At 53.4% G+C, this 17,843-nt stretch overlaps 1 protein-coding gene across 1 annotated transcript in view; it reads right to left on the minus strand.

The window, feature by feature from the left end:
* Positions 1-17,843, minus strand: part of Otog (otogelin) — a 68,027-nt gene that overhangs the window by 29,456 nt on the left and 20,728 nt on the right. The window contains exons 19-30 of the mRNA XM_055613698.1: positions 17,488-17,700; positions 15,913-16,105; positions 14,512-14,586; positions 14,294-14,337; positions 12,882-13,035; positions 10,941-11,048; positions 8,720-8,858; positions 5,825-5,959; positions 5,416-5,562; positions 5,020-5,139; positions 2,975-3,091; positions 2,204-2,360 (exon numbers count right to left, since the gene is read on the minus strand). Coding sequence (XP_055469673.1) covers positions 2,204-2,360; positions 2,975-3,091; positions 5,020-5,139; positions 5,416-5,562; positions 5,825-5,959; positions 8,720-8,858; positions 10,941-11,048; positions 12,882-13,035; positions 14,294-14,337; positions 14,512-14,586; positions 15,913-16,105; positions 17,488-17,700 — 1,602 coding nt within the window. The remainder of the gene's footprint in view (positions 1-2,203; positions 2,361-2,974; positions 3,092-5,019; positions 5,140-5,415; positions 5,563-5,824; positions 5,960-8,719; positions 8,859-10,940; positions 11,049-12,881; positions 13,036-14,293; positions 14,338-14,511; positions 14,587-15,912; positions 16,106-17,487; positions 17,701-17,843) is intronic.

Genomic DNA, 17,843 nt, shown 5'->3' on the forward strand with positions numbered 1-17,843 from the left:
AGAACAAGGAACCAGCTGGGTGCACCTGAGATAAAGGCTGAGGAATAATTTGTCTCACACACAGGGATAGTGTGAAGAGAGTCACCAACTCCTTTTTATACCCTATACCAACAGTCAGCACATTTGCTTTGCCCTTTGCCCTCTTGCAAGGCCATCAAGGGTCAGGAGATGAAGCCAGGCATGCTAGTGTACGCTTTTAATCCCAGCACTCCGAGAGGCAGAGACAGGAGGATCCCTGTGAGTTTGAGGACAGCCTGGTCTACATAAGAAGCTCCAGGACAGCCAGGACTATATAGAGAGATCTTATCTCAAAAACAAACAAGTGAGGAGTTGGCTCTCCATGGGGCGATGAGCAAGCACTTGTTTGTGGACATAGAGTGTTGAGCCATAAAACTCTAAGGTGGGGCTTGGGAACACAGAGGCAAGCATGTCTCTGAGCTTATTGACCAGCCAGCCTAACAGCTACACACTAATGAAGGAAACACTTCTGTTAGGACGTCTGTCCCTTGTGTGTTCACCCCTGAACAGGCACCACTTGCTGTCAACGCCACTCATGTTAATGTGCTAGCCGAGCACTTTCACTTTAAATTATATCTACTTATTATTGAGGGGTGGGTGCACTGTGGCACTAGATGCCAGAGAACAGCTGCAGGGTCCCGCTCCCTCCTTCCATCACAGGGGTCCGGGGGAACAAACTTCGGTCCTCGGGCTTGGCAGCAAGCATCTCCACCTACTCAGCCGTCTCACTGGCCCAGCATGAGTGATTTTAAGACATCTTATGTAATATTTCTCACCTTTTCCCTCCTTGCTTCCACTTCTCATAAGCTCATAGCCCAGTATAGTACATGCATTTCCACTGTCGAATTTTAATATTCACTAAAAACCTCATTAATCTTTGGGAAAACTGCCTCTGTTTTATTCAAGTCAACAGCTAATTCTACTTGAATGTGACATTCTAAACATATCAAAACCAATACAAAAAGCTTATAATAAAGATAATATCAAAACAATAAAATAATCATTACTGGGGTCTCACTGAGATATTCTGGAACCTAGACACAGAGAAACTGATAAAAAGAAACCTTCTGTTTTGTTTTTGATTTTTCAAAACACGGCTTCTCTGTGGAGCCCTGGCTGACTTGGAACCCACTCTGTAGACCAGGCTGGCCTGGAACTCACAAAGATCCTCCTGCCTCTGCCTCCCAAGTGCTGGGATTAAAGGCGTGTGCCGTCACTGCCATCACCCCGCTGACAATACAAACCTTTGGTATTTGTTCACCAACAATATTTTTGCAGCAATTTTTAGTTTTTAAAGATACTGCATTAAGATGTCATTGTACTGGATCCCTGGGTTCTCTGGCCTCACTGCAAGAGCCACAGCCCCGGCAAGCAGCCTCAACCGCTTCGCCTCAGTCCTGATTACCGCATGAGACACACAGCTTCCACGTGGTAGGCCCTCCACAAACATGTCCCCCTCCTTCCTGAAGGCTGGTTATCAGGGGCGAGGTGAGAAGAGAGCCCACCAGCGTCTATGCTGAAGGGTCTCAGGGAGAGCAGGCAGGAGGCCAAGGGAGGATGCTCCTCCCTCTTCTTCATGAGGGTCCCCTGCCTAGGGCCTCGGGGGATCTGGATATGCCGACACCCTGTTCCCTCTGTCAGTAGTGCTGTCCAGCACCACGCCAGCGCTGTGAGCCTAGTAACACTGATGCTCTCAGCGTCTGCGGGACTCAGCTTTACCCCTGTGCTATGGAGAAAGGAATGGAGCCAGGCCCCAGACTGGAAAAACTGGGGCCTGAACCAGGTTGAGCTTAAGCACTTGCTACTGAGTCCAAAGCAGTGTCAGGAAAACCTACCAAGGGAAATGAGCAATTAACTTAACCTTCTGCACGTTTTATTTCACCTTATTATTTTGTATGTTTTATGATATACATCTGTACTCCCAATAGTATATGACTATTCCTATTTTTCAGATGATAAAAACTGAGCCTCGGAAAAGTTGGGCAGCTTGCTTGAGGTCACATGAAAAGCCAGTCTGACCCTGGAGCCCAGGGCTTGGGATTCTCTCAGCAACGAGATTAAGGACACAGGCCTGCACCAGCCTCTTCAGGGATGAGCTCTAGCTACCCTGCTATCCTGAGTGACTTTGGGCCACGGAAATTGTGTGCACCCTACGGGGTCCCCTGGGGCGGTCTGGCACACTCACGGCAGAGGCGGGGGGTCCGCCAGTCAATGACCACCCCGTGCTGGCAGCACTGGTGGGCGTAGGCAGACACGCTGGCACAGAAGCACTCACAGTCGCCACCGAGGCTGCAACCGCAAGTGTCCGTCAGGCAGTTTGAGTAAAACCAAGTCACATCAACCTAGGATGGTAAAGGATTCGGAAGGTCAAGCCCGCGTCTTTCCTAGTGACGGCATAGCATGAAGACGGTCACAGAGAGGGTGAGCTGCCCGTGTGGGGTGAGGCTGTGGGGAGAGGCTGCCAGCTTGGAAAGCACTGGCAGATGCCCACTTGGTGAAGCTCATCCTGAGCCCAGGATGTCTCACCCAGGAGACTCAGGAACTGCTAGAGGACAGTTACAGGGTGTGACCTGCCCAACCAGGTTGAAGACAAAACAGCTGCAATAGTCTTTGAAGCCCTGGAGAAGCCATGTGGAGCTGAGCTCCAATTCTCATCTCCATGGAGGGCAGAGAAGAGGCCGGGGTATGGCCAAGGTACTTCAGCGCTCACTCTGTGGCAGAGCTCATCATAAACAGGGACAGGCAGCCCACTGGGCTCCCAGAGAGCAGAGAAGACCCAGCAGAGATGCCCTGCTGTCCTGAGGCATCATGGGAGACTTGGGGAAGGCTCATCTGAGCAGACCAGAGGCAGGAGAGTAGCAGAGATGGGTCTCCCTCTTTTAAGGAAAGGGTCAGGGAGGGTGGGAGGGGCTTAGGGGGCGCCAGGGAGGGGCTTTACCCCACAGGTGGCACTCACCACTGGATGGCAGGCCTCAAACACCTCACTGAGCAGAATCCCACACTCCTTCCTGGCAAACGGTTCTCGGAGAGGGTTTAGGACACATGTGTCCCTGGGGTCAGGGGTATCCGGGCACTGGAGGATAAAGGAAGGACTGTGCCTGGGGCACTGAGCAGAGAGGACCTCCCTGTCCCCCAGGGCCTGGACAGAGAGGCCCTGAAACTGCCCTCTAGCTATCCATCTCCTGCTCAATCCCCTCCCCTGGAGACTGTGAGGGGCCTCCAACTTGGTTCCAACAAACAGAGAACTGAAGTTCCCGAGGGCACCCTGGCTGTGAGTCTGTGATGACATGGCTGTGTCAGATGAGGTTGGAGAGGCTGTGAGGAAGCGGGCAGCTATATTGGGGACCCTACATGACAGGAACTGGGGACGGCCTCTAAGAGCTGAGGTGGTCCCTGGCTGACTGCTGTGGGAGGCTACAGTTTTCAGGCATACAGGTCCAGGAGTGGAAATGACCTACAGCTATCCAAGGACAGAGCTGGTGAGAGCCCTGGATGTCAGCCCAGGGGACACAGAGGAGAGCCCAGCTTCAGGCTCGGCCTCCCAGCCAGCAGGAGCTGAGCTATGACATGTTGCTCAGTAATGCTGCGCTGAACACCCACTGTTGCACAGTCGGTGGAACAGGAACGGCCCCCGCAGACTCAAAGGTTTGAACGCTCATCCATTAGGAGTGGCACCATTAGGAGGTGCAGCCTTGTTGGAGTAGCTGTGGCCTTGTTGGAGAAAGTGTGTCACTGTGGAGGCGGGCTTGAGGTCATATATGTTCAAACTACTCTCAGTGTGGCACACAGTCTCCTCCTGCTGCCTGTGGACCAAGATGTAGAACTCTAGGCTCCTCAGTCCCCATGTCTGCCTGCACACTGCCATCCTTCCCGCCATGATGGTAATGGACTAAACCTCGGAAACGGTAAGGCAGCCCCAGTGAAATGTTTTCCTTTATAATAGCTTCTCTGGTCATGGTGTCTCCTCACCGCAATGAAACCCTAACTAAGACACACAGCAAAGGGCAGTTAACACAGATTTCTTCAGAGCTGGTCCTACTTCCCCAGGCCTACATTTTTATGCACTCTCTACACAGCAATGCCTAAAGCTACCAGCAGTAAAGAAGCCTGGGTTGGTGTGGGGGATCACAAACAAAATCAAGCACCCTGCAGCTCTTCTAAAATGAGAATGAGTGCCATGTCCAACTCCTCTGCCTGCCCCTCCATCCGCACTCCTGCACAGAGCTAAGATCCACTCAGTGCATGGAGGCGGCATTTGAAAAGGTCATGTCGCCATTCCCCATTACTGCACCCAAGGCACCTATCACTGATCAGCCACAGTCCTTAGGTACTTCTCGGTGACACTTTGGGGCTGGTGAGAGTTGCCGTGTGTCCCCTCCTGGTACAGACCCCCACTTCAGCAGAAGACGGAGGTCACTCAGCAAGGCCAAGGATAAGACCGGAAGTCAGGTCTCCCGATCTCCGTCCAGTGCTGTTCCTGCGACAGCTCACAACTCAACAGTGCCGGGCGGTTCCAGTACCCTAGGATTCTGCTTGCGCTCTGCCTCGCAGAGGCTATGTCTTCCCTACAGTCACCTGTCTAAACATGGCCTGTCTGCTAAATTCCACCCTTGACCTCACCTTCCCCATGAAGCATTCACTGAGGACTGCCTCAATCTACAGTTCCCTCTTCTCTGTGAGCTAGCTAGTGCTAAAAGTGGTGATGGGGGAGCAAGCCTGGCAGACTTCAACAAGCCCCACCTTCCAACCTCAGTGCCCATCTTGCCTAGGACAGCGACTCTACCTCTCTCCAAAAACTTTACTAGTCTCAGAGGTGCCCAAGAGCGGGGGGGGGGCTGCTTGCCTTGTGGGGCAGGGACACAATCTTAGGCTAGGGGTAGCAGTCAGGGGCACGGGCATTCCCAGGAAGAGCCTCACGCCAGCGTTGCTCTCCCCAGACGTCCAGAATTCGTATGGACCATCCGAGAGAGTGAGGGGCACCAGCCACCCGGAAGGCCTCACCTCCACTGCAGCCCAACTGCTGCCAAACTCCTGGGGGCTCGTTAACTCCAGGTTCTCTGGGGTCCGCATCTCATTGATGGTTTTCATGTCAAAGTTGCCACAGAGGCCCACCAGCTGACCCTGAGGGCAGAGAGGGCCACCATGTTAGCTCATGGTTCAGTAGGGGCTGAACTGCAGCACCAGCACTACTGACCCAGAAGCCACTGTGGAAACCGCAGTTTAAAGAGGGATAGGGCGAGACCAGAAAAAGACGTCAAACAGAGTGGGTAGCAGTGCACGGGACAGGGCTGTGCACCTCCCGGCCCCTCAGAGAGGGACATGGCAGCCAAGGACAGCAGTGGCCTGCCTCAGCCCCGGGGAACAGCAGGGACTGTGGTGCTCAGCTCTCGTGACTACCTGCCACTGAGGGCCCGCCTGGACATGGACAGTGGTTCTCTGGTCCCACAAGAGGGTGATGTGCTCTTGTGGGAAATGCACCAGGGTGAAGAAGCCTGCTCTCCAGATGTGGACGGCCTGCTTCTCATCCAGGAAGCTCTCGGGACTCTAGAGAGACAGAACGAGTCAGTCCTGAGGCCCAAGTGTCCCTCAACACCAGGTCAACCAGAAGTGGCCATAAATCATGGCCCAAGGACTCCACCAACACCTCTTCCTCCCCACACCCTGATGCTGACTTCTGCTCATACCCTTTATAAAGAGTCCAGCCAGAGTGTCTGTCTCCATGACACCCTGGACCCTGGACATCTCCTGCCCCCTTTGCCACCAATGTGTCCACGGCCCACACCATCTTTCCCAATGGGGTCCTTACAGGATCCCCTGACTCGTCGTCAAAGATGATGAGTGAGCTGCCGACATTGATGGAGATGGACTTCCTGCAGACGATGCCAGAGCTGTAGCAGTCCACATTCTCCACCACAACGGAGAAGCTGAGCTCTGAGGTGCTCTGAGAAGAAGAAAAAGCCAGTACAACCAGGGAGAGCGACGTCCTTGGAAGAGCACTGAGGGGAAGGCATGTGGGCCCTGACGGCTTTTCCACCCATTTCTTTTCGTGTGTGTGTGTGTGTGTGTGTGTGTGTGTGTGTGTGTGCGCACGCGCACGCATGTATAGCTATGCACTGCTATGTACACACATGCAATGTGGAAGCCAGGTGACAACCTTGCGGGTCATCGTTGGAGTCTGTTCACCTTGATAGTGAAGCAAGATCTCTCACTGGCCTGGGGCTCACGCAGTTGGCCAGGTTGGGCCAGGGAGGCCCGGGAGATGCCTGTCTTTGACTCCCCAGCACTTGGACTACAAGTTGAGTCCAGCTTTATGTGGCTTCTGGGGAGGGCCTCTGCCCCGTGCTCACAAAGCAAGAGCTCAGTTGTCTGAGTTCTCTCCCGGCCCTGAACACTGCCCATCAGCTGTGCGGCTCTGGGCAGCTTACTGCAGTCCTCTGTCACTTCCTCGCTGCCTAGTGCAGTGTTTAGCAGGTGGTGGCTGCCCCCAAGGGTCCGAGGGATGAATGAGGGAGGGAACTGATGTAATGGGGTGTAGGGGGACACTGTTTTACATGCAGTGTAAGCATTCTATGCTGGAAGCTTGCCAGTATTGAAAAGCATTTTAAATAAACATCATGTTTTTGTGCAAAAATTCCACTCCTAAGAACAAAGTGGCTAAAATGCTTAATCCCCACAGAAGAAGAAAACTGGAAACAAGTCAGGAGCCTGCCACAGAGTGCCTCTGAAAGGCTCTGCTCTGCAGACTATCAAAGCAGATGCTGAGACTTATGGCCAACTGTTGGGCAGAATGCCTGGAATCTTATGAAAGACATAGTAAGATCTGGAGAGGACAGGAGCTCCACAAGGAAAGCAACTGAACCAAAAAAATCTGGGCGCAGGGGTCTTTCCTGAGACTGATACTCCAACCAAGGACCATGCATGGAGATAACCTAGAACCCCTGCACAGATGTAGCCCATGGCAGCTCAGTGTCCAAGTGGGTTCCATAGTAATAGAAACAGGGACTGCCTCTGACATGAACTGATTGGCCTGCTCTTTGATCACCTCCCCCTGAGGGGGAGCAGCCTTACCAGGCCACAGAGGAAGACAATGCAGTCACTCCTGATGGGATATGATAGACTAGGATCAGAAGGAAGGAGAGGAGGACCTCCACTATCAGTGGACTTGGGGAGGGGCATGAGTGGAGAAAGGGGAGGGAAGGTGTGCTTGGGAGAGAAGAAGGGAGGGGTTTATGGGGGGATACAAAGTGAATAAAGTATAATTAATAAAAATTAAAATAAAAATATTAAAAAAGAACTAAGAGATATAGCCACACAAGTCTCTGCCACAGCACTGAAGTACCATGACCAAGCTGAAGCTCATCTGTGCCCATGTAGTATAGTACTCTCTGTAGAATGTTCCAGCCAGCATTAAAAACAGCATAGCACAGCCAGGCATGGTGGCGCATGCCTCTCATCCCAGAAACTGGGAGGCAGAGGCAGGCAGATCTCCGTGAGTTTGAGGCCAGCCTGCTCTACAGAGCAAATTCCAGGACAGACAGAGCTACATAGAGAAACCCTGTCTAGAAACAAACAACAAAAACAACCAAACCAGACCAACAACAACACAAAAATCATAGCGTGTACTGAGAGTGTGTGATAATACACAAGGCATGCTATAAAATGAAAAAAGAAAACAGTGGAATCTTATTCATATAAACTAAACAGTGTGTGTAAGAGAGAGAGTGAAAGAGAGAGAAAGAGAGACACTATCTCAAAACTGATTAAAATTAGTTTTTTAAAAATATGGGCACCATGGTTTATGTCTGTAGTCCCTTTGCCCAGGAGGCTGTGGTGACCTCAGGTTTGAGTGACCTCAGGTTTTGAGCAACATGGCAAGACCTTCATCTCAAAATAAATAGACAAATAACAAAACTAAAAATCAAACTGCACAGATTCAATAATACATATCTTGTATTATTATTGTATTGTATTGTATTGTATTATTGTATTATAAATTCAATAAGAGTTATTGAATTTACGTGAAAGACTTCAGCACAATATTCATCCAGAGACAAGACCCTTTGCCAGCATGTGCAAACCCTGACCACAAAAGTCAATAATAAATAGATAGGTCCATGTGCTGCTCTGTCATTACAGATAAATTCATATGATACTCATATAAGGAGATAGATGTGACTAAGAAAATCGGTGTCCCCGGGAACATCCGGTCCTGCCCTGACCCTGCCGGTACCCTCTCTTCTTCTGGAAACTCTTGCCTTCACTGTGCTGCCCACATCACCATCCCTCTTCCTCTCCATCAACAAAGAACCTTAATGCATGACTCGTGCAGCCTACTACTTCTAGTCATATTTCCTGGTTCTGTGTCACCTCAAACAGGTTCCCGGAGTTCCCCAGGCCCGTGGTGTCACAACTGTCCCAAGCAGACAGCTATCCCAATCTGTCCACTGCTGGGAGCACAAAGATGGTCAGTAGGCCAAAGCTTAGAGGGCACATCAGAAAACACGGGGAGTGGCCTGGCACGAGGGTTTCCCTCACTCTGACTGACTCCCTGGGGGCTGCACTTCAGGGCTTGGATCTCCCCCCGCCCTCCCACCCACGCACGCATCAGCCTGGAGTCCAGAACATCCACACACCCGACAGGCACAGGCCCGGGTCACCGGCGGTGCCCAGAACCGGCTGGGCAAGCCCACCAGGCGCTCACCTCCACCAGGCGCACTTTGCAGGCTCCCACAAAGTCGAACGGAAGCCCATCAAACGTGCGGTAGTGCCGGGCCCCGTAGGCGGTGCAGGTGGAGGCACAGGGGCGCAGGGCGCACTGGAACGAGCCCCGCTGGCACACGCTGAAACACACACAGACACAGCTCACCGACCCACTTTACCCCATGCTGGAGCGCTCTGGGCGAAGCCTTTGCCTCCTGAATGTATGTGGCACGTGACTAAAGAAGGGGTTCAGCAAACACAGCCACCTCCAAAAGAAGTCAGGGGGACAGTCTGAGGTGCTCCTATTATTACTCATTCATGTGCTCATTTCTCCATTCATTCATTCATTCATCCATTCATTCATTCACTCATTCATTCAACAGACCATCTGTGATGAACACATCTCGGGCACTCTTCCAGGAATTTGAGACACATCAGTAAACAAAACAGAAGAGAAGCCCTCTGGCTAGTGGAGCTTGTATCCACTAAGAAGAAGAAAAATATACCCTCCCTGCTTTAGCAGAAGGGCGGTGCTGTGGCAGGGGGTGAGGCATGGAGGGGAAAGGGAGTGCTCAGAAATGAGTCCCAGATTTAAGTGGGGTCATCAGAGCCATGGGAGCAGAGACTTCAGCGAGCCGAGAAAGTCAGTTATATGGACATTTGGAAGAAGAGCATTGTGGGGAGATGACACAGTCTACAGTGACCTTGAAGAACTCTCAGGTGATAACAGCCAAGATGGACAGCCAAAGGGTAGAAGAAGAGGGCAATCTTTCTTTTCGGGGGGGGGGGGGGGCTGAGGGAACTGAAGCATGCCAAAATTCATTTTATGATATGTGCTTCAGAATGCTTGTCCATGTTCAGGATGATGTGAACTCCCTTTTATTCATTAAGGTTTTGGTTCGGGGTGTGGAGAGATGGCTTAAGGGCACTGGTTGCTCTTCTAGAGGAATGGGGTTCGATTCCCAGCATCCACACGGTGGCTAACAACCATCTATAACTCTGGTCTGAGAATATCCCACACACCGCCAAAGGGAAGTGGAGGGCTGAGTGGTACAGGTCCAAGAAGGTCACGTGAGCCTGTGACCTCTTCCTAGGAACGAGAGAGGAGGACCGAGGTAGGGATGGCTCCTACTGGGCAGAGGGGAGGGAAAGGCCACCAGGGAGGTGCCTGCAGCGAATTACAGAAAAGAGGACAAGAGTTCGGTACAGAGTCACGGCAGCTGAAAGTGAGGAAGGGCTCAAATAGAAATATAGTTTAAAGGCAGAATCAAGATTCTGTGACAGGTTCAAGCCACTAGATTCAGTAACTTAACCAGTCAGCTCTGGCCACCAGCCATGAGACACCCCCCCCGCCCCCCAGCACGCCTGTACGGGCTCTGGGTCTTGGCATTTTACCCTGGGGCTTCCTAAGTCAGACGGCCAGGGTTCTGTTGGCACACACATCCTGGTGTGTACAAAAACAGTCTGGGAGCTTGGCCTTGACTGTGATCATACTATTGACGTGGGAAGACGTGTCATGCCTATCCTGTGGGCTGAAGACAGGAACTGGGGTCCAGGTTTCCCAGGTTGGGTGAGCTTTCTGAGAGTCTCTGCGAGGCTCCTGGGCCCCAGCACAATGCACTGAAACCAGCAAAATCCAGGTGCACACTTCTGTACTCGTGCGCTACTACTGCCGAATGCACCGTGCGGAGATACACCCACAGACACACTCACCTTGAATGTGAGCATTTCTGTACTCAGAGGCAAAACACAAATGGCATATTCACACATATTCATTCAAGGGAATACAAATATACACCTATTTAATGCACAGTCACTCACTTTGCATGTATGTGCACTAAATAGATGCATTAGCATGTGAATATATATAAACATACCAATATGTGTATGCAAATTCCTAACTGTTGTATGAATGAGCTTATTCAGCTCTATGGCACCTGCCTTCTTAGGTATGCCCATCTATAGTCACCCTCACATGCATTTACTCGTGTCCATGTGTATATGTGCTCATCTAAATAAGCAAACACACGGCCACGATTACCAACATGCAAGTGTGTATGTTCGCAGATATGTCTGACCATTCACGTAAGGAGCCATACGTGTTCTAAGTATTATTTCACATACATATGCTTGTGTGCCTATACGGTGTAAATATGAATTTGATGAAGGGAAAATCATATCCTTTCCAGCAAAAAAAAATGAAGCCAGCGTGGGGGACTTACCAGGTGTGGCAGGCAGATACCGCCTGGTCCCCAGGGAAATACTCCTTCCCCTTCCAGGTACAGGGACACTCCTCGGGTGGGAAGCATGCATCCCCATGTCTGAGCAGGCTGGAGGGACACAAGAGTACTCCTTCTAAGTCCGCCAGGATGGAGGAAGGCCTGTCCCCCCACCGTGGGTAGCATCATGGAGGAAGCCCCTCCCCCACCTCGCCCCGCCATGTGTAGCATTGCCCCTCGGCAGCCAGCCAGAGGCAAGGCCAGTTAGCTTCAGTACCACTTGAGTTCCTGCCCTGGTTTCCCTCAGTGATGGACTGTGGCCCGGAAGTACCATCCAGATAAACTCCTTCCTCTCCCAAGTTGCTTTTGGTCAGGGTGCTTTATTACAGTGACAGGAAGCAAACTAGGATAGATACAGACATCCCCCACCCGTGTGATGGCCCCTCTGGAGCAATGCCCAGCCTGTAGATTCTTAGACAGATTTGGAGGGACGTGGTGACCGGGGAGTGCAGCAGTAACTGTGGGCTCAGAGGGTCCTGGAGAGGAGCTGGTGATGATGGCATTGGAGCATCTTTGGAAGCCCTTTCCCATCAGGAGGACTGTTGGGGATGGTGGAACTGCCTCCCGTGTCATAGTTCTCTTTCATGAGCGCTCTGGAAATATAGGTGGATTTCCCACAGGGTCTTCTGTACACCCCCACAGAATCCTGAGCAGACCCAAACCTGGAGCCAGGATCCAGGCTAGGCCTCTTTCCCAGAATCTCTGTGTGGTTACATTCTGGACAGTGAAAGACTCCTGGCTCCTGACTGCAGAGACCTAGCCGTTGCTGACCTCAGACTGAGAGGCAGGCATGTGCAAACAGGACAATATTCTGAGAGGCCTTCAGTGACACACTTCAGGCCTGGGTGACTGTAGGTGAGGCAAGGATCCTATGCAGGCAAGTGCCGTGGCTGGGGAAGGGTCAGGCACATGCCCCACACAGTGGACTCCGCCGCTCTGGACAGAGAGCAGAGCTTGCAATAAAGGAGACTTGGTCTCAGTCTGGTCTCAGCAGGCTATTTCCCTCCCTCCAGCCCTTGCCTATTTTCTCTTCTGCTTTGAGATTGACAGGGGTGACATCAATGTCTTAGCACACTGTAAAGCTCCAGTGGGCTGTCTCCTGCTCAGCCTGCCACAGATGCTCTGACTCTCCTTTCATTCCCTTTGGTTGTCAAGGCCAGAGCCAGGGCTCCCAAGTGCCTACTAATCTCAACACAGCCAAAAGGGCACAACCCTTCAAGGGCACTGCCAAGTCATGGGATAGAGTGGTTCCCAACCCCCCCTTGAGCCAGACCTGAGAAGAACACTGCAGAGCTGAGCACTGGACCCTGTGTACAGAGCGTACCCACAAGCCCAGAGCCTGTAGCTTGCCACCGCCTCTGCGAAGCATCTGTGACCCAGGAAGGAGGAGGCTGTGGGTGTGGCTTTCTTTTTGGATTATCTCAGGGGGACCGCTGGCCACCAGAGGGCTCTGGTCAAGGAAAGAAGCTGAAAGCTGGCGCGGGTTTTCCTGTGCTTGGTCTTTGGTCAGTGAGTCCCTTGGGCATTCAGGACACATCAGACACCCTGCCCCCCGTCTTGGTGCTTCCACATTGATGCCTTGCTTAATGCCTGTTAACAAGTACTCAGGTGCCCATTTTACAGATAAAACACTGAGTGTCAGAGGAGCAGGTGTCTTCCTCATCCGATGTCCCATGGCTCACAGGAAGCAGAACTGACAGGCTCCATTCCAGGCTGAGCTCTCAAGCTCCTGCTCCTTCCCAGGCTCCCCACAGGCATCACAGCCTCACTGCCTCCTCCATCCCAGGCTGTGTGACGGCATCCCTGCTCCCTCACCCTCAAGTCCCTGGGTCTGCCACCCTTTAGGCAGGAGAGTTTCTGGCAATGTGGATCCTGGGGACATACCCCTGGGGACAGGCGCAGCCCGACAGGCAGGGACCACGAGCCGGCATGCTCAGATTCAACAGCTGCTGCTCACACGTCCTCTCCCTGCTGAGCTCAGGGTCGAGGTTCAGCTCGCTACAGTTCACGAAGACCTGGCCTGCTGGACAGGCAGCAGCTAGAAGAGAGGGGTGGGGAAGGGTTAAATGCCGCAGCCTTTGGCCTGGGCTGGTGCTGCTGGGTGGGTGACCGGAAGAGACACACCGCTTCTTGGCATATGTGGGTTCCCACATCACAGGGACGAGGAAGGTAGCTGCTGTCACAGGACAGCCTCCTCAGCAGTGCCCATTTCAAACAAGACCTCTAAGCTGGAGGCCGCACCGCGGACTCCCACAGTTATCTTACTTTCTACCACAAGCACTATGCAGCTCCCGCCTCACATGATAGAATGAAGAGCTATTCTGCTATCTAAAGGCAGCAGGAGCTGAAAGGAAGGGTCCCGAAATGACCAGGCGAGGGACCCAAAGATGGGCAGACAAGTGCTCTAGAACAGTGGCCATAGAACTGTGAACAGTTAGAACTAACTCGCTGCTGCTTCCGTTTCTCTGAGACAGCTCTCCCCATCTTTGGTGAAGTCTGCCAATCGTGGTCACACCTTGTGTGGGTGATTGTTTTAGGGAACCCAATAAGAGGCAGTTAAGACCCATGGCCAGAAGAGAAGAAAGCAGGGAAAGAAAGAGCCAGATCCCAAAGGGGTAGCTATCCAAAGCCAGAAGAGAGCAAAGCAAAGTTGCTTCAGGGACAGCACAGAAAATAAGAGTAGGAAGGAAGATTCAGGATTATCTATGAAAGAGAAGATGACGGTCACCCCAGACCAGCCAGGGAAGGTCAGGGTTGGAACACTGATGCAGCCACTAGGCCTGCTCTTGACCGTCGGCCATAGGCTTACTGCTGCTCTCCTCCGCACCAAGCCCTGTCCTGTTCTCAATGGACTTCTCTGCCAGTGAGGCCCTCTGAGAACATTCCAACCCTCCATGCTCCACCCACCTCCAGGCACCCCACAAATTGCCTACCACTGTTCCATACCTGGCCTGTCTATGGAGAAGCTTCACACTCTGCAGCCTCATGCCCACCCTTGGGCTGGGCAGAGCTGGCCTCAGAGAATACTTGGTAGCTCAGAGCAGGACCAGCCAAGACAAGCAACTGCCCAATCCCCAAATGCTGTCCAGGCTGAGGTCAGGTTGAGGGGTTCCAGGGTGCCATTCTCTAAACTGGAATCTTTGCCGAGAGGCAGGACCGCCAGGGTCCAAGGCAGGGCAAACTAGAGTAGGTTTGCCCCATCCTGACCAGCACCCCAGTTCCTCATACTCTTCTCTGCAGCCACTTCCTACCACTTGGAGTCCCCTCCACCAAAGCCCCCTCTCAGCCCTGTTTACCTGGGGCTCGGCTGTCACAGCTCATGACTCCATCCTTGCAGTGGCTGCAAAGAGTTGGGGAGCAATCAGCCCAGCTGGCCATCAGGGACCCACTTGGCACATGCCCTTGGGCCTCTCTGGGCTTCAGACAGACACGCCTACTTACTGGCCTGCTCCCCCATCCCACACACAGGGCGAGGGGCAGGTGCTACTTCTCGTGCAGCAGCCGGGAGACTTACCAATGGCCCAGAGAAGGGATGTCGCTGTCCCCAGGGGGATAGTCCACTCCTTGGAAGTGGCAAGAGCACTGGTTCCTATGGAAAGCGAGACGGAACAGAGCAGACTCAGGAGTGGGGATAAAGGCACCCAGGGCAGGGTCATCCTCAGGGAGAGGAACAGCAATCCCTGGGAGGTGACACATCTTCAGAGAACCACATCTCCTGCAGCTGAGGTCAGAGGCAGGACTCAGGGCCAGGTCGGGTGGCATATTTTGACTTCTGAAAGCAATGCCTGTCCCTCTCTAGTCTGCTGCCCCCACCAAAGACAGCCTACTTCAGAGCACAGAGCACAGAGGCGACCAGTTCAGAACTCCACCCTCACAGCCCGTGCTAGAATAAACACTGGTCTGGCGAAGCGTCAGAGCCATTCAGACCCAGCATCTGCCCTGACTGGTCCCTTGCCCTGGCTGACCGCTTGCCCTGACCAGTCACTTTTGACACTTGGCTGCAGACTCAGGCTCGGCCCTCTCAGGCTCTGTCAGCAGCTTCCTTGTCTTTCCTATGATATTCACAGAGGCTTTTATGAGGGGTATTATTGGGCACTTAGCTGACTTAAGGTGTGTGGGGGGGGGGTCTCAGTGTGATAAGCCTCTGAGTGATGGCCATTTGCCACTTAAAAGGGGGCGAACCCTTCTCCTCATTATTGATAAACCTCCAAGCAGGTTATAAAACATTTCAGAGACAGAGAAACTGAGGCTGAGACCCCAGGAGGCTTGCCAGCCATCGGGTTCCTGGAGACCCCAGGAGGCTTGCCAGCCATCGGGTTCCTGGAGACCCCAGGAGGCTTGCCAGCCATCGGGTTCCTGTGGTGTCACCATCATCACTCTTCCCTCTCTAGATCCAGCCCCATTGAGCCAGCTTCCTCCAGCCAGCTCTCCAGGCCAGTTCTCACCTCAGACTCCCTCCCTGCCTTCCCCCACCTCAGGGCCACTCAGAGAAAGCCACGTGTGCTAAGGACCCCACACCTGGGCTTCACCTGTGACAAGCCCGGGACTCCTGGCCTCACACTGTGTAGCTTTCCATGTCTTCTTACTACCCCACACCCCTAAGCGTCTGTTTTTGGGGTTTGTCTTGCCACCTTGGGTTGTGGACTCGGGGACCTAGACTCTACTCTGTTCACTACTGAAGTCTCAGAGCCTAAAAAGGTCCTGTTCATGCTGAGATGAACACAGATGTTTGTGGAAGAGGAGCGGCAGAGAGCGAGGTGCCGCTCTGGTTCAGTCTGCTTTACAGGAAGGAGAGGCCTGTGAATGGGAGCTACTCACCTCTTCCAACAAGGCCTGGGTGAGGAGAGCCCCACTGTCCAGAGCAGACCCTAGCCTCACTCCCCACCCCTCCCAGACACCCAGGCCTGCCACTCACCTGGGGACACAGAGGTCAGCTTGTGTGTCCAGGAATGTGTCTGGGGGACAGGTGCAGCCCTCCACACACTCATCGCTGCTGCCGCTGCCGCCACCGTTAGCCCCACAGACATCGGGGCTGGCCAGGTCCTGGCATGTCTGTGCACACGCGGCCACACAAGGGCTGTACTCCTTGGTGGCCTCACAGGACAGTGCTGAAGGGAGAGAGCAGACGAGCTTGAGCTCTCTTCTCCCCACAGCTGACTAGACCCTGACAAGAAAAACTCAGAGAGGGTAAGACGCCTGCCCCACCCTGCTCACTCAGCCGCTCAAGGTCAAAGATGTGTCCAAACAGCATCCACAACACCAGCGTGAAAAAGCAGGCACTGACCTTAGGTGACGGTCCTGGGGAGGAGTAGAGCTCAAGCTCCAGCAGCCCAGCCGCCAGCCTGCTGTGCACACACGGACACACGTTCCTCACAGGTGTGTGACATCACAGCCATGCACATGGACACGTGTTCCTCACAGGTGTGTGAACATCACAGCTACGCACACACAACACACGTTCCTCACAGGTGTGTGACATCACAACCATGCACATGGACACATGCTCCCCACAGGTGTGTGACATCACAGCCATGCACACGGACACGTGTTCCTCACAGGTGTGTGACATCACAGCCATGCACACGGACACGTGTTCCTCACAGGTGTGTGGACGTCACAGCTATGCACACACAACACACGTTCCTCACAGGTGTGTGAGTGTGCACAGCTATGCGCACACATCTCCTCCCCGAGCCACCATCCCACGCCCCAGAACCCTCACACGGTGCCAACAGATGCACTGAAATGGCCAGGATCAGCTGGTTTCTACCCCAGGCTGCTCACCAAAGCCAGTTACCATGAGCATAAACAGTCCAGATGTCTGGAACCCACAACCAGAAGTGATGTTTTCATGGATACAGGATGTGGATAAGGTGTGAGCATTTAACTTAAGTTCCCCTGGTCTCTGTGTGTAACTTCAGCTGGGAACCACAGGTTCTATCCAAACACCTCTGGAGAAACTGATTCAGAGGCTGACAGAGCTTGGCCACTACCAGCCTAGCTGGACTAGAACTCAGAGGCCCTGGCTCCCAGCACAATTCCTTCTACTGTACATCACTGTAAACGCTCACAGGGATCCAGGCTCTGCAGGCGGAGGGCAGTGAGGACTGAGGCCCAGGGAGCAACAGGGGGCCACACACATTCAACTGCCGGTGACCTCACAGCAGCCTCAGAGCCTGTGTTCTTCAGAACACCCGTTCTTCTGCAGTGAGAAAATGCCTCTGCCCACGGAGATGGCGGAGGGAAAAGTGAGAGGTGGGCTGACTTGAACTTGGCCTGACTGACAGGACTTGGAGATGGACTGAGACATTAGAGAAGCCATTCTGAGCTTTTGTCCCAAGTGTCGAGCCTGACGATCACGTTGGCAGAAAGAGAAGTGGGCTGTGGATGGCCGTCAGGCTGGCGAGGCGGGGCACCGTGTGAGGGCGTGAGGCAGGAGTACCGTCGTCTGGGACCTAGGCTCGCGTGACATGAGGGGTGGGGCACTCACCACAGGCTGGCAGGTGGGCACGGAAGTCAACCGGAAGCCCATGGCGCCGACACAGGCGTGCGTAGTGGGCCAGCGTGGCACACAGGCACGGCTGCCCGCAGCGGCAGGCATCCCTGCGGCATTGCTCGAAGTAGGGTATCGGGCTGAGATACGAGGAGCAGGGTGCAAAGAGCTCCCCCGTGAGCACACTGCAGGACTGCAGTGCATAGGAGGCTGGGGTGTGAAGAGACGGTCGATGGGGGGGCTGGCTGCCTACCGGCCCAAGCCTCCCCCTCCCCTCGTCCCCTCCTCCCCTCAGTGTCTGGAGAGGTGTGTGTGTGTGTGTGTGTGTGTGTGTGTGTGTGTGTGTGTGTGTG

The sequence above is a fragment of the Psammomys obesus genome, unplaced genomic scaffold (genome assembly GCF_907164565.1).
Source record: "Psammomys obesus unplaced genomic scaffold, mPsaObe1.curated_primary_1811, whole genome shotgun sequence".
In the NCBI taxonomy this organism is placed as follows: Eukaryota; Metazoa; Chordata; class Mammalia; order Rodentia; family Muridae; genus Psammomys; species Psammomys obesus.